General features: G+C 43.7%; 1 protein-coding gene across 2 annotated transcripts; it reads left to right on the top strand.

The window, feature by feature from the left end:
* On the top strand, positions 1-27,083 carry lmnb1 (lamin B1). 2 transcript variants are annotated; one of them, XM_084159244.1, is made up of 12 exons: positions 1-37; positions 340-719; positions 15,277-15,433; positions 16,348-16,473; positions 19,262-19,432; positions 19,972-20,097; positions 21,032-21,252; positions 22,651-22,879; positions 23,729-23,833; positions 24,175-24,294; positions 24,751-24,849; positions 25,126-27,083. In XM_084159244.1, exons 2-12 carry the CDS (start codon positions 355-357, stop codon positions 25,165-25,167), a joined length of 1,761 nt encoding a protein of 586 aa, XP_084015370.1. In that variant the 5' UTR covers positions 1-37; positions 340-354; the 3' UTR covers positions 25,168-27,083. The 2 variants fall into 2 exon arrangements, with proteins under 2 accessions (XP_084015370.1, XP_084015369.1); XM_084159243.1 differs by having other exon boundaries at positions 27-117.
* The last annotated feature ends 194 nt before the right edge of the window (positions 27,084-27,277 follow it).

Below are 27,277 nucleotides of genomic sequence, written 5' to 3'. Positions count from 1 at the left end.
ATATTCGTCAAGCGTTCTTTCTTTCGGTTGAGACAAAGTAAGATACTTGCATGAGCTTTGCGGCTTTCTTATATTTCTAAACCAATTCCACCGCCTGCCTGTTTTCAATTGCCTTATGTGAGCTACTTTTGGTTTACTTCCTTCTGTTGTAAATGTATGTGTTTTGTAACCTTTCATTTTTTTTGCTTAGGTTAGCGGATAGGCGACCTGCATTTCATGTCCTACAGCTTTGCCAAATTTAGTCTGCCGTGGTCATAATTTTTCCAGCGTTTTCAAAATATATATTTCTGTCGTTTTAAACAGTATTTAATTGAATGTATATTTCTCTATTTGATTCAGTATTTCTGCTTCATAATGGCAACCGCAACTTCAACTCCGGCCGGCCAAAGAATAAGCACCCGCTCTGCCGCCGGTAGTACTCCATTGAGCCCCACGAGGATATCCAGGTTGCAGGAGAAAGAAGACCTCTGCAATTTGAACGACCGCCTAGCCATTTATATCGACAAAGTCCGGAGTCTAGAGTCCGAAAACAGCGTTCTTCACCTGCAGATTACCGAGAAGGAAGATGTAAGAACCCGGGAACTTACTGGTTTGAAATCACTGTATGAAACCGAGCTCGCTGACGCTAGAAGATCTCTCGATGACACCGCCAAAGAACGCGCGAGGTTGCAGATTGAATTGGGAAAGATCAAATCCGACCATGAGCAGTTACTGCAGAAGTAAGTAACTTATTTTATTTACGAGAACATTTGTTGAAATTAGGCCTATATGAAAATTCGTCGAGATTTGTCGCCGAAGTGTTGCACATTCGAACACTTCAAACACATTAATGAATTGCAACATTGGAATCAAGTGGTTGCAACATCAGACCGATATCCTCGGTATTTGTTTAAAATGTATCCAATTTCTTTACTGTTCACGTTCTCTTGGGTAGACCATTCGTGTACAAGTAGGCTAAATTGAAAACACAGTTGGTGTAGGCTAGTGTTCCCTTTTATAACTCTGGTTTTATTAGAACACTAATGTATACAAACGGTACAACTTTTATTCGTTTTTGTTTTTCTATTGAGTCAGTTGTTTTCCGTTTTGAAGTGCAGGCGTTGGTGTTGCTCTGACTTTTCCAAGTGCCACACCTTTTTGATAGGATGGGGGAGGGGCGCCCACCTTAATTCCTAACCGTTGAATGGATCTCAGAGCGTCATTGTTTAAATCTTGAAATCTGAGCCATTCCAAGCGACCACTGCCCAGTCAAAATACAACTCGAGTGTATACAAAGTAATTGTTTGTAATTAGTTTTCTATCCAAAAAGTAACATGATACAATAGAAACTCTTATACAACTGAATTTATATAATCAAACTATTAACTGGTATTGTAATAGCTTACTAAATTGGACTCTATCCCCAAAATCATGACTTATCTCACTTGGCATGAGCCCTTGGTGCTGTAAATGCTTTTGGGCTTGGTCACTTCACTTTTTACTTCCTGCCTATAAAGTTGTAAGCTGTAAAAAATGCAGGGAATTCTGTGGGTACTCTGAGATGTAGATGCCCCAGAGCTATTTGAGTAAAGTCTGGGTGAGGATTCAGAAGTAGTCAATCCCCCACAACAACCATTCATAGTCATCGAAGGAAGAGGTCAATGAAATGAGCCAATGATTATGATGAGTGTTGTAGGAATTTACTACAGCGCCACATGAACTGTCCCCTGTCTTTGTCCCCACACTCTGACAGCATGTAAATGCTGGAAGTCATTAGTACAAGAGGCAGGTATAGGTCACTTGAGAAGTTTGTGAATGTCTGTTTGCTCTTGAGTGCCATGAACTTGTTCTGGTGTTGAGTTAAGGGCTAACAAGGTAGATAGTGTGTACATGTGACTTTAGAATCAGTATGACACATTTCTACCAGCTGGTTACAGTTAGTATATTAGAGGGTTTGACTCGTTTGGGATATTATCCAAACACTTACAATCTCTGAAGAGTTTGTCTAAAAATAGAATCAACTACTACATTCATATCAATTGAAAGTATAGGAAAAAATACTGATTCCTCCCATCTCAACAGAGTTCACAATAGACCCCTTTCTGTGTTTGCAAACATTGCTGCACGAGGGCGATGCGTGCAAGTTGGTGGCAGAACAAGGGGGAGTTCTTGTAGAATGCCAGCAAAAAAAAGCCTCTATTTACATGTTGCTTATGAGTGCACTTCACACTACTTTTGGATTATAATTGGATTTTAAGGCTTGTATGAATGTCCTGCTTAATATAATGTTTGTCATCGCAAATCAACTGCATTATACTTAAACACCTCAACCAGTAAAATAGCTCTTTGGCTAGCTTTTGCTACAGCCTATATCAATGAGCGTTAGCATTCTAGCTAACAACTGCTGCATCCAAAATAGTTATTTTGCAAAGATCACAACCAAATATAATCTTAGCAACTGTTCAAGCAAAAATCTAAACATCATAAGCGGATGAGAATCCCAAAGTTTTTTTGTTTAGAAGTAATAATAATGGAAATCTAGGTTATGTTGAATGGGCGCAGATGGCGATGGCTTTCTTACTGCCGCCAAGAGTCGCGCGCATCTGCGTGACGTCAGTGTGTCGTGTACTGGAAAGGGGTCTATGGTCCGCAAACCAATTCCTGACAAGTCTTGCCTCTCTTATTCTTCTACTATTCAAATTCGATTCTTAATCCAATTTGCGTACTCTTTAGCCAGATCAACAAAACAAAAAGGCTTGTTTTTCTGGGCAGCACTAGGCTGGGATCAGTTTGGAAGACTGACCAGACGGTTATTTGAAGATTCAGAAGTAATTAGGCTCTGTGTACTACTCCTGATCATGTGACTATACAGTCAGGTGGTAGGTCATATTAGTCTGTAAGAGGTAATTCTGAGCAGCAATAAAGGGAGAAGTTCACACTAATACTACTATTCCATATAGATATCTATTGGGGAGTGTTAACACATGTTACTTCCTGAATAGCAGTCTACTGTTCTTGACAAAATGCATTTACAGTACACATGGTAATATAGATATCTCCAAGGATGCCTATTGCACGTATATGAACAATATTTAAGGGTCTCTAGTTTCTCTTTTTGTGGACCATGTTGCAGTTTAGAACTTTATACTAATATTGTACCTGCAACACATGCATTTATTTTTGATAGTAGGACACGTGTTGACCAGACCTGCTAATTCAAGGCAGAACCAGCCTTCGAAGTACCTGCACCTGGAATTTTTAGCATAGCACACTATGCATCGTAACACCACATGAGCTAGAGTAATGGCATAAAAACAAGCTCTCTCTCTCATATTGATCTGGTCAACCCCTATCCATATAAAGGGTTAAACCGTGTATAAAGCCATCAATTAAGGAATGAGTCCACTGATGGTGGATGGTTGAGCTAAGTTTACACATTAATGTCTCCCAGCCCTCCTGCCTGCTTCCGTTTGGAAAAGGTTTATTGTCCCATGCCATTGTAATCAGAGGGTGTGTAACTGTGAGTCGCTGTAATTGGTTAAGCTGTAGCACATTGCGGAAAACAAACACAACAACATGCAATATGTTTGTGGATGGAAGAGACCCAGCTTTGGTTTGAAAGGGGGTGATAGTTTAGGCCTAAATAGATGAGGACCAGGGTTGACTAAAAAGGTGAAGACAGTCGGTTAGCGTAAAAAGTCAAAAATAAGCTTTTGGTTTCTTTAGTGCTTGAACAGCTGTGCTCCATGAACATTATGGTGGCCATATGTCATCAGTTCGTAGTCTAGACAAACGTTAGACCACTTGGAGAGCTGAACTTCCTCAACTCAATGAAAAGAGGACTGACTGCACAAGTAAATCATGTTACTCGTTCCACTATGAAGATTTAAATGACGGAGTTATCGCTGAAGATGAAGTAGCAGGCAGTTGCACTGAAGTGTGTGCAAACGCATGAACTCTTGGTTTACTGGTTCCTCAGAACATCTGCCTAGTGGCTTTGCACAGCTATGCATATATTTGCCCTCAAGACTTTAGGACAAAGATTTAAGAAATGCCTTTCTACTTGCGATTCGCAAAGGGGATCTAAAATGACCCATTCCAGAACCCCTTCTTTCACAAAACTTGGAAATGTACCACATTTTCTACAGCCTAGGCTAATCATTTTGTATCTCCCTCTTGGCAAAGTATGGTGACAAACGTGAAATCTTTTAGTTGAACTAGGAAGTGTTGTTGGAAGCCATTTTGATTGACTGAAGCATCAAGCACAGACTCTACACCTGTTGGAAGATTACATTGAACAACAGATACCCTTTATTTACCACTAATTCTGCTGCAGCATGTGCGCCATTGACTCCGATCTCCAACGGTCTCTTGCCAGCCCAGTACCCTCTAGATATCATAAAGCATAGTTTTGGGTTTGGTGTATTTTAAAAAAACTAATCCCCTAAAAAAGCCTGAGTGTGGACTCGACGACCTACCACTCACATTTTCAGAGATTAAGATAAACTTCTAACAAATAGACCACATCTTGGGAAAATCAAGCTAGACTAGTTGAAAGTTACCCTTTGCTCTAAATATGTTTTGCTAAACATTTGGACTACCCGTACAAAAAAAATTGCAATATGCGGCAAGTACTGCGTACAAAATACGTTGACTGCGGTTACTGCACTTTTACTGCAGTTTCAAAACGGCAATATTTTTTTGTAAGGGTATGTGTACTCATGTCGTCGTATGGAATGTTAATGGAGAAATGTTTATTCAGCCCAGTCAATACATACGTGAAAGTCCTCTGATACAAGTCATATTTAACCAGCTCTGAAACAGGGTCTGTCTGACGTGGTGTACTAGTATGTAATAAATAATTATGACTGAAATTACATGCTGAGCGATAAGGCCACTTTGTTTGGCTACTCTAAAGAATTCTTCTCTACAGTATTCTGTGTAGTTTAAGTGGATGACCTGGGTGGGTTGAGGCCAGTGTGCTATGGTGGCAGGATGTCTTAGATGTAAAATGGCTTTTCAACCCTCAGCAAAGAGTGACATGGCAGCTGCAAGATGTCCATGTTCGGTCCCCCTCATTGAGCCAGTTGTTCAGCCCGTTTGCTACAGAAAGTGGCCTTTTGTCCAGCTCTGCCAACCAAGCTAGCAGCTGCTTTGCTTACATTTATAACACGAGTGCTTGTCCACCTCTAGTGTACTTTTCAATTTGTTGGGTTATGTCAGTGGAATACTCTATTATACTGAACAAAAAATATAAACACAACATGTAAAGTGTTGGTCCCATGTTTCATGAGCTGAAATAAGATCCCAGAAATTTTCTGTATGCACAATAAGCTCATTTTGCTCAAATTTTGTATGCACAAATTTGCTTACATCCCTGTTAGTGAGCATTTCTCCTTTGCCAATATAATCCATCCACCTGACAGGTGTGGCATATCAAGAAGCTGATTAAACAGCATGATCATTACACAGGTGCACCTTGTGCTGGGGACAATAAAGCCCAGTTTCCACTGGCACTAAAAATGTGGCCAAATTCCAGCTGGCTTGAATAGAATTCTCAAATTCGAGCTGGGTCGAGGGAAACCCGGGCCAGCACAGCCCAGTTTCACAACTGGCGTCAGCTCGATTACAATTTGGCTCGTGACGCCGTTACTATGCAAACCACCAAGCTAATTCATGCTGGATGCTGACCCAACATTTAGATAGCTAGCACATGGACAAGCAGTACTGCAGTAGTCAGACATGACACGTATTACCACCATATCTGGATCCTTCATTCATTTTTGCACTACACAAACCTTTATGAGAACAGTCAGCCCTCAAATGCTAGCTACGTTAGCTAGCAAATCAGAGTTGAAACTAGCTAGCTAGCTAGCTAACGTGAGCTAGCTGGCCAGGTCATATTGAACGCTAGCTACAGTGCCTTGCAAAAGTATTCATCCCCCATGGCGTTTTTCCTATTTTGTTGCATTACAACCTGTAATTTTAAATGGATTTTTATTTGGATTTCATGTAATGGACATACACAAAATAGTCCAAATTGGTGAAGTGAAATGAAAAAAATAACTTGTTTCAAAAAAATTTATAATGGGAAAATGGTGCATGCATATGTATTCACCCCCTTTGCTATGAAGCCCCTAAATAAGATCTGGTGCAACCAATTACCTTCAGAAGTCACATAATTAGTTAGATTGCACAGAGGTGGACTTTATTTAAGTGTCACATGATCTCAGTATATATACACCTGTTCTGAAAGGCCCCAGAGTCTGCAACACCATTAAGCAAGGGGCACCACCAAGCAAGCGGCACCATGAAGACCAAGGAGCTCGCCAAACAGGTCAGGGACAAAGTTGTGGAGAAGTACAGATCAGGGTTGGGTTATAAAAAAAAATATCTGAAACTTTGAACATCCCACGGAGCACCATTTTAAATCCATTATTAAAAAATGGAAAGAATATGGCACCACAACAAACCTGCCAAGAGAGGGCCGCTCACCAAAACTCACAGACCAGGCAAGGAGGGCATTAATCAGAGAGGCAACAGAGACCAAAGATAACCCTGAAGGAGCTGCAAAGCTCCACAGCGGAGATTGTAGTATCTGTCCATAGGATCACTTTAAGCTGTACACTCCACAGAGCTGGGCTTTACGGAAGAGTGGCCAGAAAAAAGCCATTGCTTAAAGAAAAAAATAAGCAAACACGTTTGGTGTTCGCCAAAAGGCATGTGGGAGACTCCCCAAACATATGGAAGAAGGTACACTAGTCAGATGAGACTAAAATTGAGCTTTTTGGCCACCAAGGAGAACTCTGTCTGGTACAAACCCAACACCTCTCATCACCCCGAGAACACCATCCCCACAGTGAAGCGTGTTGGTGGCAGCATCATGCTGTGGGAATGTTTTTCATCGACAGGGACTGGGAAACTGCTCAGAATTGAAGGAATGATGGATGGTGCTAAATACAGGGAAATTCTTGAGGGAAACCTGTTTGTCTTCCAGAGATTTGAGACTGGGATTGAGGTTCACCTTCCAGGAGGACAATGACCCTAAGCATACTGCTAAAGGCTCTGTCGTAGCCGGCCGTGACCGGGAGACCCATGGGGTGGCGCACAATTGGCCCAGCGTCGTCCAAGGTAGGGGAGGGAATGGCCGGCAGGGATGTAGCTCAGTTGGTAGAGCATGGCGTTTGCAACGCCAGGGTTGTGGGTTCGATTCCCACGGGGGGCCAGTATGAAAAAAATAATAAAAAAAATAATGTATGCACTCACTAACTGTAAGTCGCTCTGGATAAGAACGTCTGCTAAATGACTTAAATGTAAATGTTAAATGTAAAGCAACACTCAAGTGGTTTAAGGGGAAACATTTAAATGCCTCGGAATGGCCTAGTCAAAGCCTAGACCTAAATCCAATTGTGAATCTGTGTTATGACTTAAAGATTGCTGTACACCAGCGGAACCCATCCAACTTGAAGGAGCTGAAGCAGTTTTGCCTTGAAGAATGGGCAACATTCCCCAAGAGACTTGCAGCTGTAATTGCTGCAAAAGGTGGCTCTACAAAGTATTTACTTTGGGGGGGGTGAATAGTTATGCACGCTCAAGTTCTGTTTTTTTGTCTTTATTTCTTGTTTGTTTCACACCAAAAATATTTTGCATCTTCAAAGTTGTAGACATGTTGTGTAAATCAAATGATACAACCCCCCCAAAATCCATTTTAATTCCAGGTTGTAAGGCAACAAAATAGGAAAAATGCCGGGGGGGGGGGGGGGGGGGGTGAATACTTTCGCAAGCCATTGTACATCATGCCAAACCTGTCTGGTTTGCTTGGTTAGCTCACTAGCTAATAGCCAATGCCATGGCAAGCAAGGTAGAAATTAAGCTAGCTAGCCTGTGATGCTAATGATGAGGCTAACCATTTAGCTAACGCCAGCAAGCTGAATATATGGCTCTGAGTCTTGCTGGCACTGGCAGGAGTATAGGGTATATATACCCTGCCAGTGCCAGCCAGATTCAGAGCCATGTAATTAGCTTGCTGGCGTTAGCTAGTTAGCTAACAGGATAGCTAGCTAGCTTAATTTCTACCTTGTTGCCATGGCATTGTCTATTAGCTAGCTAGCTAGCAACATCAGCAAATCCAGCTGCAGTCATATATTGGCTAACTAGCAACATGACATTTCTAATTTCTGGAGGCAGTGGAAACGCAATTTGAGCTAGCCCACCAAGGCCATCCCAGCCTGGGTTGACTTCAAAGTGCCAATGGAAACAGGGCTTAAAAGGCCACTAAAATGTGCAGTTTTGTCACACAATACAATGCCACAGATGTCTCAAGGATTGAGGGATCGCGCAATTGGCATGCTGACTGCAGGAAGCTGTTGTATGTTCATTTCTCTACCATAAGCCGCCACCAACATTGTTTTAGAGAATTTGTCAGTACGTCCAGCCGGCCTCACAACCGCAGACCATGTGTAACCACGCCAGCCCAGGACCTCCACATCCGGCTTCTTCACCTGCCGTATCGTCTGAGACCAGCCAGCCGGACAGCTGATGAAACTGTGGGTTTGCACAACCGAAGAATTTCTGCACAAACTGTCAGAAACCGTCTCAGGGAAGCTCATTTGCGTGCTCGTCGTCGTCACCATGGTCATGACCTGACTTCAGTTCGGATTTGTAACCCACTTCAGTGGGAAAATGCTGACCTTAGATGGCCACTGGCACGCTGGAGAAGTGTGCTCTTCACGGATGAATCCCGGTTTCAACTGAAATGGGCAGTTGGCGTCGTGTGGGCGAGCGGTTTGCTGACGTCAACGTTGTGAACAGAGTTCCCCCATGGTGGCGGTGGGATTATGGTATGGACAGGCATGAACTACGGTCAACGAACACAATTGCGTTTTATCGATGGCAATTTGAATGCTCAGAGATACTGTGACGAGATCCTGAGGCCCATTGTCTATTCATCCGCCACCATCACCTCATGTTTCAGCATAATGCTCGGCCCCATGTCGCAAAGATCTGTATACAATTCCTGGAAGCTGACAATGTCCCAGTTCTTCCATTTCCTGCATACTCACTCAGAACAGGGCAGCACGGCTGGCCCTTGGATGTATACAGAGAGCTAACATTAATAATATGTATGTCAATCTCTCCTGGCTCAAAGTGGAGGAGAGATTGACTTCATCACTACTTGTATTTGTGAGAGGTATTGACTTGTTGAATGCACTGAGCTGTTTGTTTGAACTACTGGCGCACAGCTCGGACACCCATGCATACCCCACAAGACATGCCACCAGAGGTCTCTTCACAGTCCCCAAGCCAAGAACAGATTATAGGTGGCGCACAGTACTACATAGAGCCTACATGGAACTCTATTCCACATCAAGTAACTCATGCCAGCAGTAAAATTAGACTTAACAAACAGATACAAATACACCTTGTCAAACAGCGGTGACTGTGAAGCAACACAAACATAGACGCATGCATACAAACACACGATAACATACGCACTATACACGCATGTACACATTGATTTTGTGTTATAGATATGTGGGAGTAGAGGCCTGAGGGCACACGCTTAATATGTTGTGAAATCTGTTATGAATGTATTATGTTTTCAAAAGGTATAACTGCCTTAATTTTGCTGGACCGCAGGAAGAGTAGGGGATGGGGATCCATAATAAATACAACAACTCACCAGACATGCCACCCATTGAGCATGTTTTGGAAGCGCTGGATCAACACGTACGACAGCGTGTTCCAGTTCGTGCCAATATACAGCAACTTCGCACAGCCATTGAAGAGTGGGACAACATTCCAGAAGCCATAATCAACAGCCTGAACAACTCTATGCGAAGGAGATGTGTTGCGCTGCATGAGGCAAATGGTGGTCACACCAGATACTGACTGGTTTTCTGATCCACGCCCCTACTTTTTGTTGTTGTTGAAAGTATCTGTGACCAACAGATGCATATCTGTGTTCCCAGTCATGTGAAATCCATAGATTAGGGACTGATTTCCTTATATGAACTGTAACGCAGTAAAATCTTTTGAAATTGTTGCGTTCAGTGTATTAAACAAGAACGCAAAACACGCCCTAGCGCAGGTACTGGGAAAAACGATGACGCAAGCGCTCATTAACTCTAGAATAAAGTAAGCCTGTCACTACCTTGTGATGCAACATGTAATGTGGGTCTTTGTCTAAAAGAAGTATCTTTGGCATTCTGTAAAGCTTTTCGTCTACCTAGGGAGAATTCTTCTGTGACATGAAAGACTGTTATCCGACGCACGGTTGAGAGAAAAACAGACATTCCCCCCTGCATTCAGCTGTGTTTGAAATTCCAGACATTCCACACAGTGTGCTCTACCTAGGCATACCTCGTACCCCCAAGTCGAGAGGGAGAATACAATTTATAATTTACAAAAAAAAACAAGCCAACAACGCAAAGTCGGTGAGGGCGAGAATGTTTTAGATTTTATGAAAGCACTCGCTATTTGTAGTTGCAGATGTGCAACTAGTTTAATTGGAAAAATAAAAAGGTATGCCTACCGCCTAAACATGCATTTCTAACTTCACCATTAAGGCACCACAGTTCTCAGAACATACCAAGCAGACAGGCATGTATGGACGAACAAGCTGAAACGGACACTTAATTTAAACTAGAAATATCCATGCGTAACGTGGATATCATGGTTTGCCAGTCAGGCAAGAGGCCACACTGGTTGAACCCAGACACGAAACACCCGCACTCGGCAGGAATGCTTCCCTCCCCCTGACGGATACACACCTTGCCTCCCCTTTTAATGTTACCTTCAAACACACCTGGCATCCACAAGCTTTACACCTACATCATGTGATGTTTGTAAAATCCTCAGTGGCTTCTGGTGAAATAACTCCACACCCCCTTTTCCCTTAAACTCTCTACTGTTTCAGACGCACCATTACATTGACCTTTAGACATGTATTTACTGCATGTTTGAATCATCCTATGATCCTAGTCGGTACTAGGGTTGAATATTTTCCTGGTGTTTTACAAATGTACCATCCCGAGAGTAAATGACTTTTCTCCCGGGTAACCCGGTATTTCCCGCCAAAAACCGTAAGTGTCTTTCAAAAGCATTATAAAGTACTCTACATAAAGTATGTGGACACCGCTTCAAATTAGTGGATTCGGCCTATGGGATGCCACCTTTCCAACAAGTCAGTCAAATTTCTGCCCTGCTAGAGCTGCCCCGGTCAACTGTAAGTGCTGTTACTGTGAAGTGGAAAGTTCTTAGAAGCAGTAACGGCTCAGCCGTGAAGTGGTAGGCCACACAAGCTCACAGAACGGGACCGCCGAGTGCTGAAGCGCATAGCGCCTAAAAATTGCCTGTCCTCTGCAACACTCAATACAGAGTTTCAAACTGCCTCTGGAAGCAACATCCGCACAATAACTGTTCGTCGGGAGCGTCATGAAATGGGTTTCCATGGCCGAGCAGCCGAACACAAGCCTTAGATCACCATGCGCAATGCCAAGCATCGGTTGGAGTTGTGTAAAGCTTGCTGCCATTGGACTCTGGAGTGTTGAATCATGCTTCACCTTCTGGCAGTCCGACGGATGAACCTGGGTTTGGCGGATGCCAGGAGAATGCTACCTGCCCGACTGCGTAGTGCCAACTGTAAAGTTTGGAAGAAAAATAATGGTCTGGGGCTGTTTTTCATGGTTCGGGCTAGGCCATTTAGTTCCAGTGAAGGGAAAGCTTAACACTACAGCATACAATGATATTCTAGATGATTCTGTGCTTCCAACTTTGTGGCAACAGTTTGGGGAAGGCCCTTTCCTGTTTCAGCATGACAATGCCCCCATGCACAAATTGAGGTCCATACAGAAATGGTTTGTCGAGATCGGTGTGGAAGAACTTGACTGCCCTGCACAAAGCACTGACCTCAACCCCATGGAACATATTTGGGATGCCGACTGCAAGCCAGGCCTAATCGCCCAACATCAGTGCCCAACCTCAATAGTGCTCTTGTGGCTGAATGGAAACAAGTCCCCGCAGCAAAGTTCCAACATCTAGTGGAAAGCCTTCCCAGAAGAGTGGAGGCTGTTTATAGCAGCAAAGGGGGGGACCAACTCCATATTAATACCCATGATTTTGGAATGAGATGTTCGAGCAGGTGTCCACATACTTTTTAATAAATAGGCCTATGTCTGGATTTGGTTAGAGCTTTGTTTGAAAATTCAAGGTTGATGCTACCTGAGCCTGATGAGCCATACATTTTATGAGCCCTACATTAGACATTTTGAGCACAAGCCCAAATGATTGTGACGTTATCCAATACATATATGATATAGACTAATGCACGTTGCGCACGACAGTTAAACATAACATAGATGTAGCTAGCTATATGCTCTCTTGGGTAAATGAAACTAGCTCCAGTAGGCTAATCTTTTTGATTGTGAACTGTATTGTATTGTATTATATGGACTGGAATTACGCACATTGTTCAAACCATGATAAAGCAGGGAGAGAACATGCGATTCTGGTGTAGCACAAGCACGGTGGCTAGGAAAAACTCCCTAGAAAGGCAGGAACCTAGGAAGAAACTTAGATAAGAACCAGGCTCTGAGGGGTGGCCAGTCCTCTTCTGGCTGTGCTGGGTGGAGATGAAAAGAGGACATGGCCATTTAAGGCCAGATTGTTCTTCAAGATGTTCATACGTTCATAGATGACTAGCAGGGTCAAATAATAATCACAGTGGTTGTAGAGGGTGCAACAGGTCAGTACCTCAGGAGTAAATGTCAGTTGGCTTTTCATAGCCGAGCATTCAGAGGTCGAGACATCAGGTGCAGTAGAACGAGAGAGTCAAACAGCAGGTCTGGGACAAGGAAGCACGTCCGGTGAACAGGTCAGGGTTCTCTAGCCGCAGGCAGAACAGTTGAAACTGGAGCAGCAGCATGACCAGGAGTCATCAGGCCAGGTAGTCCTGAGGCATGGTCCTAGGGCTGAGGAGAGGGGGGGAGAGCGAATTAGAGGGAGCATACTTAAATTCACACAGGACACCAGATAAGACAGGAGAATTACACCAGATTTAAGACTGACCCTAGCCCCCTGGCATATAGACTATTGCAGCATAGATACTGGAGACGGGTGGGGCGGGGGACACTGTTGCCCCTTCCGACGATACCCCCGGACAGGGCCAACCAGGCAGGATATAACCCCACCCACTTTGCCAAAGCACAGCCCCCACACCACTAGAGGGATATCAACAGACCACCAATTTACTACCCTGAGACAAGGCTGAGTATAGCCCACGAAGATCTCCTCCACCCTAATGTTATTAGCCTACCTCTTTCTGTCTTGTTGCTTCATTCCTTCCTCGCTTTCAGAAGTTAAATGAAATACGTTTCGTTGTCCTTCTCTTCATCATTCTAATGACATCCTTGAATAATATAGGACTAGAATTACATGCAGAAGGCTTTCACTTCTCTTCACGAAGATTGAATTGTCATGGGTCTGAATAAATAACTGCTATAGCCTACCGCCATCGCGTGTTCGCTCTTCTTTCAAACTACCTGTGAGTTCTGTTGGCTGCTGTATTTAACATTAAGCAAATAAGAGCTTGCGTCCCTCTTCGAATAGTCTATTGGTATAAGAAATGCTAAAAAAAAAAATACCAGCAAGCTGTTCTAGTCTAGCTTTTCCTGCATGGGACTCCCAAGAGCTAAGGAGCATTTTTTAAGGAGAGAGGCCAGTGGAGCACAGGTTTGGGCGTATTGCGCAATAGACAGACAGAGGCTATAAGTTAGATGCTTGTTATGTGTAACCCATCATTCATTAGCAGAATATAAGGCTAATACTCCATTGAATTTATTAACTGAAATATGTAGGCTAGGACATCTAATATATAGGGCTATATATCAATCTAGGACAGGATGATCTATTTTGGATGCAATTTGAATGGCGTTGAAGAGAGAATGCGAGAGTTCTCGCGCGTGCACTGATTTTAAAGCAAGTGATAGGCTGTTTTAAAACTCTGCAGCTGCAATATAAAAAATCTTTACAATAAATAAATAAAAATGTGACCCCGAAAGACAGTTGGAGATGGGTAAATTAGACGCGCATTCTGTCTTCATATTACTGTAGCATAGACTATGCTGCAGTAAATGCAGGCCTACCTGTCACAAGAAAGTTACCTTGATGAGATGATAGGTCTACATGTACTGTGAACTGCTCTCCATACTGAGATGGGCTGTCTGTCCCCACCATGAGCGTTGATGATTCATCATGCAGAGAGAAGGCCATAGAGAAGCCAGATTTAGAAATCGCATATAATTTAAGTTCCATTTCACACCATGCTGTTCATATAAATCATTTATTATAATTTTCCTGTTTCTCACAGTTATTTATCCCAGGAAAAGTGAGTGGTTTTGGGCGGTAAATCTCGGTAACCGGGTTCCCGCCATTCAACCCTAGTCGGTACACAGCGTGAACTCAGCAGTATTGTATATGTAGGGCACACCCCAGAGAAGAACTGCTATGTTCATCTCATCTGGAGCCTCCATATAGAGGGGGCTGGATGAGCCTCAACAAATAGCCAGTAGAAGAACCTCATATCCTCTCTCCCCATCTGCTCCTCACAGAGCTGGCTGTTGTGTGCACAGGAACTCCAGATTGAATGTGGAGTTTGATATTCATCTCAAACCAAATATGGCCGTCTGTTGCGGTTTGATTATGGCACGAGAAATGGCCAGGTTTCCTTTCAGTGAAATCACAGGATAGTTTATGCAATACGTTATTAGATGCTGTTTACGTTTGACAGTTTGTTTTTAAATGTAGCCTGGTTAAACCCGATTTTAAAATCTATGCTCATTATTACCATTCAGTCTGCTTTAACCAGGCTACTTTAAATGGTTAGTTCACCCAAATGACCTATTCACTGTGACTTTATGGATTACCAGTAAGCAATCTTTAGATCCCATGGACTTTGCAACCCTACTGTGAATGCTATTTCAATTGAAGACAACAGGTCTTTTGTATTTGAATACCAAGAGAAATGGTGATCCTCTCTGATCTGCTGACATCACAACTCTCGCCATCCTGTCTAACCAACTCTACAAGACATTGCTACGGTATGCAACGTTTCCTGACGTTGCTGATATGTTTCACGTGCGTTTACTCAAAGGCACCTTATGACAAATGCCACTCCTATACAAACATTGGACTTCAGTCAGTGAAATCCCCAATGGGCGTTTAATACACACACACTACCACCATGCCATGGCTGGGCCGTACTAAATGCTGCTATGCCTCCTCAACCTCTGCCTGCAGCTTTGCCAAGAAAGAGTCTGATGCGGCTGGCGCCCAGGCCCGGCTCAGGGACATGGAGACCCAGCTGAACTCAAAGGAGGCGGTGTTGGCCACCACTCTGTCAGAGAAGAGGGCCCTGGAGGCTAGCCTGGCTGACCTGCAGGGAACCGTCCAGGAGGTAAATGATCAGATAACAATGATGATAACAATGCATTTCATTTGTAACAGGCTTTCCTCCAAGTGCTACAGTGTGTGACGGCAGTACGGATCAGGGAAAGTTATTGTTAACTTTGTCGAACTTTTTTTTCCTCATTTGTCAAGATTGTGATTTTGTCATGGCAACTGTTGGTCACCTAGCCTATTGATGACTAGCTGCACTGAAATTGCATGCTTAAATTCAACGTTATCTTTATAGAATTTGTTTTCAAAATGACGACATTGACTAGTTCAATTGCTGCTTGAGTGAAACTTAACTGTTGACGAAGCCAACTATCATGAATATATTGGAGATAGAAACAACACTATTTAACTTGTAATAAAAATGCACCTGGAAGACTAGTTGAAATAGATCTCACAGCTGCTGAGCACATTTAGATAGACATTTGGATGTAGACCTTATCTGAGGAGCTTTTGCATCACTAGCCAGAAGGGGGCAATATAACCCATCACTATCTCAATTACATTGTGAAAAGAGGCTATAGGAGGACGGGCTCATTGTAATGGCTGGAATGGAATCTATGGAACGGAGTCAAACACATCAAGCATATGGAAACTACGTTTTACTCCATCCCGTTCAATCCATTCCAGCCATGATCCTGTCCTCCTATTGCTCCTGCACACACCTACCCAGTCTTGTTCTTTCTCAAGCCTTATTCAGTATATCTGATTTCAGAATAAGACATCCTCTTTGCCATTCCTTTTCTATCTGCAACATTTTAAACATCGCACCTTTTTTATTGTTAATCTTTTTTATTGACAATTTTACTCGCCGTCATCGTGTTTTCTCAGTCCAGAACGACTTCAAAACACATGGAAAAACTTCCAGTAGATTAGAAGGAGAACTCACTCACGTATCTTGTTGTTCTCCTACAGTTGGAGACTGGCCTGATCTCCGCCAAGAAGCAGCTGGGAGAGGAGACTCTGCTGCGCATCGACCTGGAGAATCGCTACCAGAGTCTGTCCGAGGAGCTGGAGTTCCGCAAGAACATGTTTGAGGAGGTCAGACAACTGTCCAACACCTCCATTAGTTATAACTATATACATGTTCACATTCAGATACCTCTTTTTATATACACCATTGGTTATAGCACAGCTGTGTCTTTTTTTAGTGGGGATGTTTGGTGCAGCAAATGCAAAACTCACAGTTTACACCACAGCAGGTTGATGAAATGTGGACAGTTTTTTAATTATAAAGACTGCTTAACCTGGGTAACTGTAAAGGGAAAGGTGATGTATCTCATGTGAACCAGGTATACAGGTATACTATACAGGGCTTGACATTAACGCCTGTCCGAATGGACAAGTAAAACAAATCACAATATCAAACAATTGCACTGAGCAGACTTGGCTCGGTGTCCTCTGGACGTAACAATTGAGTATGCGTTGTTGAGTATGATATAATGTTATGGTCCTCTGTAGTGGTCCTCTGTAGCTCAGCTGGTAGAGCACGGCGCTTGTAACGCCAAGGTAGTGGGTTCGATCCCCGGGACCACCCATACACAAAAATGTATGCACGCACGACTGTAAGTCGCTTTGGATAAAAAGCGTCTGCTAAATGGCATATTATTATTATTATTATTATTATTATTATGGTAAAACAAGCCACCCCTCACATGCTGTCATTCTCAACATGCCTTTAGCATTCTATTGCTAAGCACACCCTTTAGAGTGCCATATGGTCAAACACGTTTCCTTGAATGTGCGTGCCTCACCTTGAACCAGAGCCGTGGATTTAGAGTTGGGACTGCAACTTTTAGAATTTAGAATATGGTTCTAATTCTATAATCTTTTTTTGAAAAATGTTATATTCCCCATGTAATGTTAATGGAGAGCTAACATGGCTGCCATATAATGTTTATAAGTGTCATGTAAATGCATCATAATGCAGAAACCTCATTGGCCCTACTCTCTGAATACATGGCTCTGCCTTGAACCAGCTCGTCTTCTGTTGTTCTTTGTCCAACACTGACTGAACTTTTGAGGAGGCACCAAGTTGATGTAGGGTAGTGTTACACTTATTACTATGACGTTATTAACGGGGCACAAGTCCTTTCTTCCACAAAATTGGTGTTCTAAGAAGACCTGATTTGAGTTATTTATAATAACTTTAAGACTAAAATTAGAATAGTGGTAATACATTTATTAATCTGAAGGTATGAATTTTTTTAGAATTAATTGGAGTTCTTTCCCAGAATAACAAGACGAACACAAGCTCTTTTATAGAATCATCATTTAGTAACACTAATCTAAATATTTACAAACATAATCCAGTATGAAAAATGAATGCACTCACTAACTGTAAGTCGCTCTGGATAAGAGCGTCTGCTAAAATGACTAAAATGTCAAAATTAGAATGATCGTGAAAAGGTAGGAAGTAGAATTGAAAAGACCTAGAGATCCTGAACATTAAATGTTATTTATACTAAATCTGAGATCAAAGCCTTTGATCCTTGGCTAGGCCTCATGGTAGAGAATGAAGGAGACGAGATGTCCGTGTGTTCTCTGGTCCTGAGTTGATTCCTTGAGCTTGTTGCTGCTGGCTGTGTCCTTTCTTGTTGATCTTTTCCTCTTCTGAGTTGGCTCGTTCCTTGTTGCCCTGTTGGCTTCCTCCGAGTTGGCTCGTTCCTTGTTGCCCTGTTGGCTTCCTCTGAGTTGGCTCGTTCCTTGTTGCCCTGTTGGCTTCCTCCGAGTTGGCTCGTTCCTTGTTGCCCTGTTGGCTTCCTCCGAGTTGGCTCGTTCCTTGTTGCCCTGTTGGCTTCCTCCGAGTTGGCTCGTTCCTTGTTGCCCTGTTGGCTTCCTCTGAGTTGGCTCGTTCCTTGTTGCCCTGTTGGCTTCCTCCGAGTTGGCTCGTTCCTTGTTGCCCTGTTGGCTTCCTCCGAGTTGGCTCGTTCCTTGTTGCCCTGTTGGCTTCCTCTGAGTTGGCTCGTTCCTTGTTGCCCTGTTGGCTTCCTCCGAGTTGGCTCGTTCCTTGTTGCCCTGTTGGCTTCCTCCGAGTTGGCTCGTTCCTTGTTGCCCTGTTGGCTTCCTCCGAGTTGGCTCGTTCCTTGTTGCCCTGTTGGCTTCCTCCGAGTTGGCTCGTTCCTTGTTGCCCTGTTGGCTTCCTCCGAGTTGGCTCGTTCCTTGTTGCCCTGTTGGCTTCCTCCGAGTTGGCTCGTTCCTTGTTGCCCTGAGCTCTAAAGTGTCTTCTCCTTTTGTTGAAGGTGAGCTTAAAAGGTAACGTTCAGGCTACACTCGCTCTTTTTAAAGTCTTATGTCTTCATCTGCGATTGTTTAGTATATGGGCTCTTCTGTCCCAATTCCCAAACATTTACATTTACATTTTAGTCATTTAGCAGACGCTCTTATCCAGAGCGACTTACAGTTAGTGAATGCATACATTTTCATACTGGCCCCCCGTGGGAAACGAACCCACAACCCTGGCGTTGCAAGCGCCATGCTCTACCAACTGAGCTACAGGGGACTGTATCAAAAAGGCGCTTTCCTTAACTTCTGAGAAATGGTGACGCCCAGAGCAGGGCAGAGAGGACAAGGACCAGAGAGGCTAAGAGAGTGAGGGGGAAACAGCAGAGTCCTTTTTGTAGTCCTGTGAGGTCACATGGTATCACCCCTAGGTGTGAAGGGCCACTATGACCCTTTCTCTTGGAGAGAGAGCTTGGAGGAACTCAGTAGTGCATAACAGTTCAGCATTATAGACACAGTAAATGGATGTTTTAACTTTTGTTCAAAATATGACATTAAAACAACACGTCGCTACATTGACCTCTAACCCCCCCCGTCTGTTTTGTAGGAGATCAAGGAGACACGGAGGAGACACGAAACGCGTCTGGTGGAGGTGGACTCTGGCCGGGCCGTGGAGTATGAGTTCAAACTGGCCCAGGCCCTGACTGAGATGAGAGGGCAGCATGATGAGCAGGTCAAACTGTACAAGGACGAGATGGAGAACACTTACGTGGCCAAGGTGAGACGGAAAACAAACACACACACACACACACCTGTTAACTTGTGGCAAAGGTGTGATATGCATACACATATACACACCTGCCAAGGTGCGAGGCAGAAACACACCACACCATCCCAGATCCTCCTTGATGCAGACTGGATGTCCCATTATTGTTTGGTCATATACCAAGGCTTCTAGGAGATTCAGTTCCTGACTGGCTGTGGAATTGACCATAAAGTAAACCTCATTCCAGTGGGTCTCGCCATGCTGGGGTGACCTATTGGGAACATTGCATGTAAATCTGTGTCGAAAACGTACTAGTTATTGGATACCAAAAAAGTCACATCAACTAGCGTAGCGTTACACATTAAATCTAAAATACCCATCTCTCGTATTGCACTTCCTCCCTGGCTGGTCAGGAAGCCCTCTCTGTGACATTCACTTCCTCTTTGTGAGGCGTTGCTCGAGCCATCCTTCCGTATGTGTGAAATAGACATCGTTTCTACCAACATAAACCATTTTAACTCTGTTCTGTCCTCCTGTGTACCCTGGTGCAGCTGGAGAACGTGCGCCTGTCGTCGGAGATGAACAGCTCGTCGGCCAGCATGGCCCGCGAGGAACTCCGGGAGTCGTCCCTGCGTGTGGAGAGCCTAGCGTCCCAGCTGGCCAGCATGCAGAAAGAGGTGAGACGTCATCGATCAAATGTATTGTAAAGGCCTTTTTACACGATTGAGGTGACTAGTAATAATGGTACACCTACTGGGGACAATCTAATGACAATGGCTACGATGCCATCGAGTTGCTTTTTAAAGACTTGAGTGTTTAGGCTACACATTTAGACCAGAGCCTGATACTTAAGCTAGCCAGCGTAAGAGATGATATGGAGGATACAGGAATAATGTTACACAGGAATAATGTTATACAGGAATAATAATGTTACATACAAGTGCATACAACACGTGCTCAGTCTATTGTATTGTCAATTCAGACTGTGCAACCGATTGCGTTCACCTATGCATTCCCCCCAACGTGTTGAAAACCAATAGGGTTGAATGCATTTTTTTCACGCATGCTGAAAGGCTTGATAAGTCGCCTATTAGCTGAATCAGGTGTGTTAGTACTAGAACAAAAGGTGCTCACACTGTGGGCCCCCAGGCCTGGGATTGAAGAACACTGTGGGCCCCCAGGCCTGGGATTGAAGAACACTGTGGGCCCCCAGGCCTGGGATTGAAGAACACTGTGGGCCCCCAGGCCTGGGATTGAAGAACACTGTGGGCCCCCAGGCCTGGGATTGAAGAACACTGTGGGCCCCCAGGCCTGGGATTGAAGAACACTGTGGGCCCCCAGGCCAGGGATTGAAGAACACTGTGGGCCCCCAGGCCGGGGATTGAAGAACACTGCGGGCCACCAGGCCTGGGATTGAAGAACGCTGCTAGTTGGAAGGAGTTAGACTGGAAGGGAAATGGGCATAGCTCCACTTTTCAGCATGAAACCTGGGTCCTGTTCAGTAGGGAGAATCTTTTTTTTTTTTTTACGGTGAAATGAGGTACTACATGATCATCCAACTACTGTGTCCCACTGAACACAACCCTAACCTGTAAAATATCTCTCCTCCAGACCCGTGGATGGCAGGACCGGATCCAGGAGCTGGAGTCAGCCCTGGCCCAGGAGAGGGACACCAGCCGCAGGATGCTGGGGGAGAAGGAGCGGGAGATCGCAGAGATCCGGGCCAAGATGCAGCTGCAGCTGGATGAGTACGAGCAGCTGCTGGATGTCAAACTGGCCTTGGACATGGAGATCAACGCCTACAGGAAACTACTGGAGGGAGAGGAGGAGAGGTGAGAGAAGAGACACGCCTATACAGAGATCAATGCCTACAGGAAACTAGTGGAGGGAGAGGAGGAGTGACTCATACATGCATTTATCATGACTCATGCAACAGTCACACTTGCAACTACATGCACACACAAAGTTCTGCACGAATGCAGATGTACTAGAGGTGAACACATACAGAGAGAATGTACTGGAGGGCAAGGTGAGCACATACAGAGAGAATGTACTGGAGGGCAAGGTGAGCACATACAGAGAGAATGTACTAGAGGGCAAGGTGAGCACATACAGAGAGAATGTACTAGAGGGCAAGGTGAGCACATACAGAGAGAATGTACTGGAGGGCAAGGTGAGCACATACAGAGAGAATGTACTAGAGGGCAAGGTGAGCACATACAGAGAGAATGTACTAGAGGGCAAGGTGAGCACATACAGAGATAATGTACTAGAGGGCAAGGTGAGCACATACAGAGAGAATGTACTGGAGGGCAAGGTGAGCACATACAGAGAGAATGTACTGGAGGGCAAGGTGAGCACATACAGAGTGAATGTACTAGAGGGCAAGGTGAGCACATACAGAGATAATGTACTAGAGGGCAAGGTGAGCACATACAGAGAGAATGTACTGGAGGGCAAGGTGAGCACATACAGAGAGAATGTACTAGAGGGCAAGGTGAGCACATACAGAGAGAATGTACTAGAGGGCAAGGTGAGCACATACAGAGAGAATGTACTAGAGGGCAAGGTGAGCACATACAGAGAGAATGTACTAGAGGGCAAGGTGAACACATACAGAGAGATGTGGGGGAAAAGACCAACACATCATTCAGACCTAAACATCAGTCATCTTCTCTTTGGAGTGTTTGGCTCCCCTCTCTGTCCTGTTCTGGACCGTGTCCCAGGCTGATGTGATGTTGAGTCTGTCCTGTTCTGGGCCGTGTCCCAGGCTGATGTGATGTTGAGTCTGTCCTCTTCTGGGCCAATGTCCCAGGCTGATGTAATATTGAGTCTGTCCTGTTCTGGGCCAATGTCCCAGGCTGATGTGATGTTGAGTCTGTCCTCTTCTGGGCCAATGTCCCAGGCTGATGTGATGTTGAGTCTGTCCTGTTCTGGACCGTGTCCCAGGCTGATGTGATGTTGAGTCTGTCCTCTTCTGGGCCATGTTCCAGGCTGATGTGGTGTTGTTTAAAGGTTGTGTAGGTAGTCTTCCAGCTGGAACACATGCATACACATCTATGTAGATTCTTCATGCAGGAGAAATGCTAACTTCCTAGTTTGTCTATCACTCGTCATAAGCTGACACGTTGTCTAGGTGTTACCGAGAATATCATGGTGTTAGTTTAATGTATCTCTCATACCCATTCTCTCTCTCTCTCTCTCTCACTCTATCCCTCTCCCTTCACTAGACTGAAGCTGTCCCCCAGCCCGTCGTCCCGTGTCACCGTCTCCCGTGCCCAGTCCAGCTCCCGCAGCGTGCGTACCACCCGGGGCAAGAGGAAGCGTGTGGATGTGGAAGAGCAGGAGGCCAGCAGCTCTGTCTCGATCGCCCACTCCGCCTCCACCACCGGCCCTGTGTGTATTGACGAGCTCGACACTGATGGGAAGTTCATCCGCCTGCACAACACCGCCGATGAGGTGAGGGGTGGCAGATGAGTGGGACACACGCTATACACATACACACACACTACATACACACACCCATACACACACACTGTTATCGAATGTTCTCGCATACATTTGAATGTGTTTGCATGTGTTCTCAAACCTCAGTGTGCGCTCAGACACTCGTTGCTTTTGTTTGAAAGCAGAATTTCACCGGTAATGATGGAGGCTGTGTTCCAGATCGTCTGCAAAGCATTTGGTCGTTTGATATCCTGTCGATGCAGTCACTGACATTTGAAACTCTTTTATCCAGATGTGAGATGGTGCGTGACTGCTTTGCAGACCGTCTGGAACAGAGCCATAGTTTTGAGCATGTGTGGTGCAGACATGACAAGGTGCTCAACTGCATCTGAGGCCTAACAACCCCCTCTAGCTGTGACAATATCCTATAAACCAGTGGGGACCCAATTAATTTTCACCCACATTTCTGGTGACCCCATCCTCCCGCCACAAATCTAATGTCACAACCTTAAAATCTGTATGTTTAGATTTTTAGACCAACAAATAACCTTCAATTCATTACATTTGATCAAAATGTAATATTTATATTTTTCTAAAACATTTTTTATATTGTCCCATACAATCTGTATTCTTTATTTTGTTCCACTGCAATTCCCCCAACCCCAACTTTGAATATCACAGCTTAAACCACAACCTGTGGCATTATCACTTAAACTATACACCCAGAGTTAATCAAACACGTTTTGGAGAGGAACACACACGTGGCCAGTGCTCCCTTGAAAAAGAGATGAATATGTCAGTGGTACCGTATATAAAGGGTACTTATAGAGAACTCATGTTTTCCCGTGTCCTCTTCCCCAGAACCAGGCCATGGTGGGCTATGAGCTGACCAGGACCATCGGAGAGGTCTCGGCCACCTACAAGTTCACCCCCAAATTTGTCCTGAAGGCAGGCCAGAAAGTCACGGTAAGACTACCTTTTCTGCTAGTTAATGGCCTGAATACCTGCTTTCCTGTGTATTATGTTGCTTCACTGTAACCTTCAATTCATTACATTTGATCCAAATGTAATATTTATATTTTTCTAAAACATTTTTTATATTGTCCCATACAATCTGTATTCTTTATTTTGTTCCACTGCAATTCTCCCAACCCCAACTTTGAATACAGATTGTATGGGACAATATAAAAAATGTCCCATATATTCTACCCACTGTAGAGCGGAGTTAGATTTCTCTGTGGTGAAACAAGCAGATATTTGATCTGTCTCTCTGTCTGTCTCTCTGTCTGTCTCTGTGTGTCCCCCAGGTGTGGGCGTCCAATGCAGGTGTGGCCTCCAGCCCCCCCACAGACTTGGTGTGGAAGAGCCAGGCGTCCTGGGGCACAGGGGAGGACGTCCAGGTGCTGCTACTCAACCCTCAGGGAGAGGTACAGAACCCTTAATCCAATTTATGTAGCACGACCGCTTCTTATGAAGCATTTATACAAGTCTTATAAAGGACTTATGGAGGCCTGAGTTATTGTTAAGTTGTCGCTTTAAAGTGGGCCCCATATGTCTGTCTCTCCTTGGCCCCGTCTGTAAACAACCCCTAGTCCGCTGTAGTCATTTTTATTTTTTCATTAGGCGCGCCCTGTTCCACCTTTTTACTGCTGCTGTCAAAGCAGCTTTCCAATCAGCTCTCCTTAGTTCAGTCCCCTGGATCAGTTGTTATGGGGCGTAACGCACCTGCATTCAATAGGGCAGTGTTCAATAGGGCACACTGTAGAAAATGTTTTTTTACGGAAATCGAAAAACAACTTCCTTACTGGACAAGTTCAGGTAGTCCCTCGTTTTCTTCAGTTCGGTGCCTAAAGAACACAACCTGGGTTTCTTCCTGTTTCCAGGAGGTGGCCAGGAGGAGCACCTCGTACAAGACAGCCATGGAGGAAGATGAGGATGATGAGGGAGTGGAGGTCATCGAGGAAGATCTCTTCCACCAGCAGGTAAATACACTGTAAATAACATGGAACTTTATGGGGAACCATAGCTATTTTCTGCAATGAAATATTTGTTTGGATTAGAATTGAGTGATTATGGACTGAAAGAAAATAACAAGAGAAAGCCCACGCAACACTGTCTTGCAAAAATCACCATGTTAGAGTAGTATTAGACTGACAGAGAATATACTGTGGTATTGGCATGTAGCTTTTTTCAACAAAATATTTTTTTTGATGTGATTGTGTCGATCGACTGAATGTTATTGTTTTGTGGCTTTCCAGGGAGACCCACGTGCCACCAAGAGGGGTTGCTCCATAATGTGATCACACCAGCACTACTCCACCCCACTGCCCTATACCTCACCCCACCCCTTCACAACCCTCTCTCTCAACCAGTCTCAGCTGCCAACCGAACTACCACACAACTATTTTGTATCTTTTTAGTGTATTATAAGAACTGTGTGAATTTCTATTCTGTTCTTTTTAGTTAGAAATTCCTAATTTCTCAAGATTGTAAAACCGTTATTTTTTTCTACATTTTTTTTATGTGAAATCTTAAAACGAACCATCACTACTTGCATTTTTTTCTGAACCAAATTATGTTTTCTAGTCCCGGTAGTTTATTTAGTAGAGTATTACTTTGGACAGCTCTGTGCAGGAGAGGCAGCTTGCTGAATGAATCTGTACCTCAAGGTGCTGTGACTTTTTGTTTTTACATCTGATTTTCGATAAATATAACATTTTAACGGCCTCTTTTATAGAAGGTAATTTTATTATAGTGTTTTTTTCTCTCTCAGATACTAGTTAGACAGCCAGGTTGTTGCATACTTCAGAATGTAGTTAATGTTTATGTGAAACTCTAAAGAATAAAGCTTTCCAATTTGAAAGAAGCACGCAGCTTTTCTAAATGGTCCCCCATTCGTGTACTTACAGATGACTACTTTTGGTATTGCAGGTATTGGCAAAGTTTGTCTGAACGTTACACACTAGACCACAAGGTGTCAGTGTTCCATTAGCTAGTTTTCCATCCAATTGGCGACAGATTTTCATGCGAATATTCTAAAGTCAGCATAGAAAAAATATGCACATTTTCCCACCAGATGTGTTTCCATCGAACTGACTTGTTGCGGATAAAATGCTGTGCGTGATGTAGTGCACATAAAAGCACTTTTGCGCTTAAGTTTTCCTGTGTCTAACAAAAAACTGAAGTTGCATGCATTCAACTCTATAGATGGTTTTATTTCCTTGGTAGTAGGCTACAACATCGCGTGACTCCACGTTTAATGCGACATGATGGTTTTTATACAAATATTTCAGCGTAAAAGCGTTTCCACCGCAATTGTCGCAAAACCTATTTCACCGACATATCTCACCTTGTCTAGCGTATTTTGTTTTGTCGACATGGGGACGTTTTACTGACAAATTTGCTGTTTCCATAAGGCCTGTCATGACTTTATGCATCCAGTCATTCATCTGCATGAAATGGTTGGATGGAAACCTGGTTACTGAGAAGAATGTCCTGTCTCCACTATGTTCTCCATATATTTGACTCGATATGCTACATCCAAGACTGTTTACAAGACAATACTGTATACTACCTGTCAACTCTGTGGGAAAATAGTTTTCATTTTATTTCATTGTATCACATCAGCTTCGATGCAGAAATGGCTAAATCGAACCTGCTGTCCAAGTCTTGGTCACACGTTCTTCCAGGAGCCGATTTTAAATAAACCACTAATTGCTGGATCCATGTCTGGTACAGGTTTAATGTCCATGTAACAGCTTGGCATTATCTTAATGTGTGAAGGGTTAGGATTATCTGTACTAACAACTCAGCCAGCAGCCAAGTAATAGGCAAAGATGGCTGTTTTGGTATTATTCCTCAAACCAATGGGTCTGTGATCATGATTGTACTCTTAACAAATGTCAATTGAGGATTTATTATCGATTTTGAATTTAGCATGACTGCATATACTCATGTTAACTTATGAAGCTGAATGCAAAGACACTTCATTTTTATGCTGTACTAGATATACTTTTTCAGAGACTGAAATTTCCTCGCCAATGTTTAAGTCATTGTGTGTCGGTCATATGCATACATTTAACATTTTATCGGACCGATTTTATTTGCTCCCTCAGATTTGTTGTTGTAATGGTGTCATATGCATGCATTGTTTGACTTTCTGTAACCTTCACATTTAATGACAAAATAAACTAATGATTTTGTTGTATTTCCATTAGACTGGAATATTGTTTAATGTTTTAAAATATATGCCCATATTCACAATGTGTCTTGTATAGGATTACTGATCTAGGATCAGTTTTGCCTTTTTAATCAGTTATCCTGATCCTACAGCAGCACTCCTCCTTTGAGATGCTTTGTGAGTAAGGGCCCTGATCTGTTTGATGGTTATTCTGAACCAACTAGGTCATG

This window comes from Coregonus lavaretus (genome assembly GCF_964263955.1).
Source record: "Coregonus lavaretus genome assembly, chromosome: 4".
In the NCBI taxonomy this organism is placed as follows: Eukaryota; Metazoa; Chordata; class Actinopteri; order Salmoniformes; family Salmonidae; genus Coregonus; species Coregonus lavaretus.
The sequence above is the reverse complement of the archived record's forward strand: the minus strand, read 5'-3'. Positions and strand labels throughout refer to the sequence as shown.

Excerpts from the sequence above, each read along its gene's own strand:
- lmnb1 (XM_084159244.1), top strand. The coding sequence starts at position 355 with ATGGCAACCGCAACTTCAACTCCGGCCGGCCAAAGAATAAGCACCCGC. Across the intron at positions 720-15,276 it reads CATGAGCAGTTACTGCAGAA|CTTTGCCAAGAAAGAGTCTG; the intron begins GTAAGTAACTTA and ends CTCTGCCTGCAG. Across the intron at positions 15,434-16,347 it reads TGCAGGGAACCGTCCAGGAG|TTGGAGACTGGCCTGATCTC; the intron begins GTAAATGATCAG and ends GTTCTCCTACAG.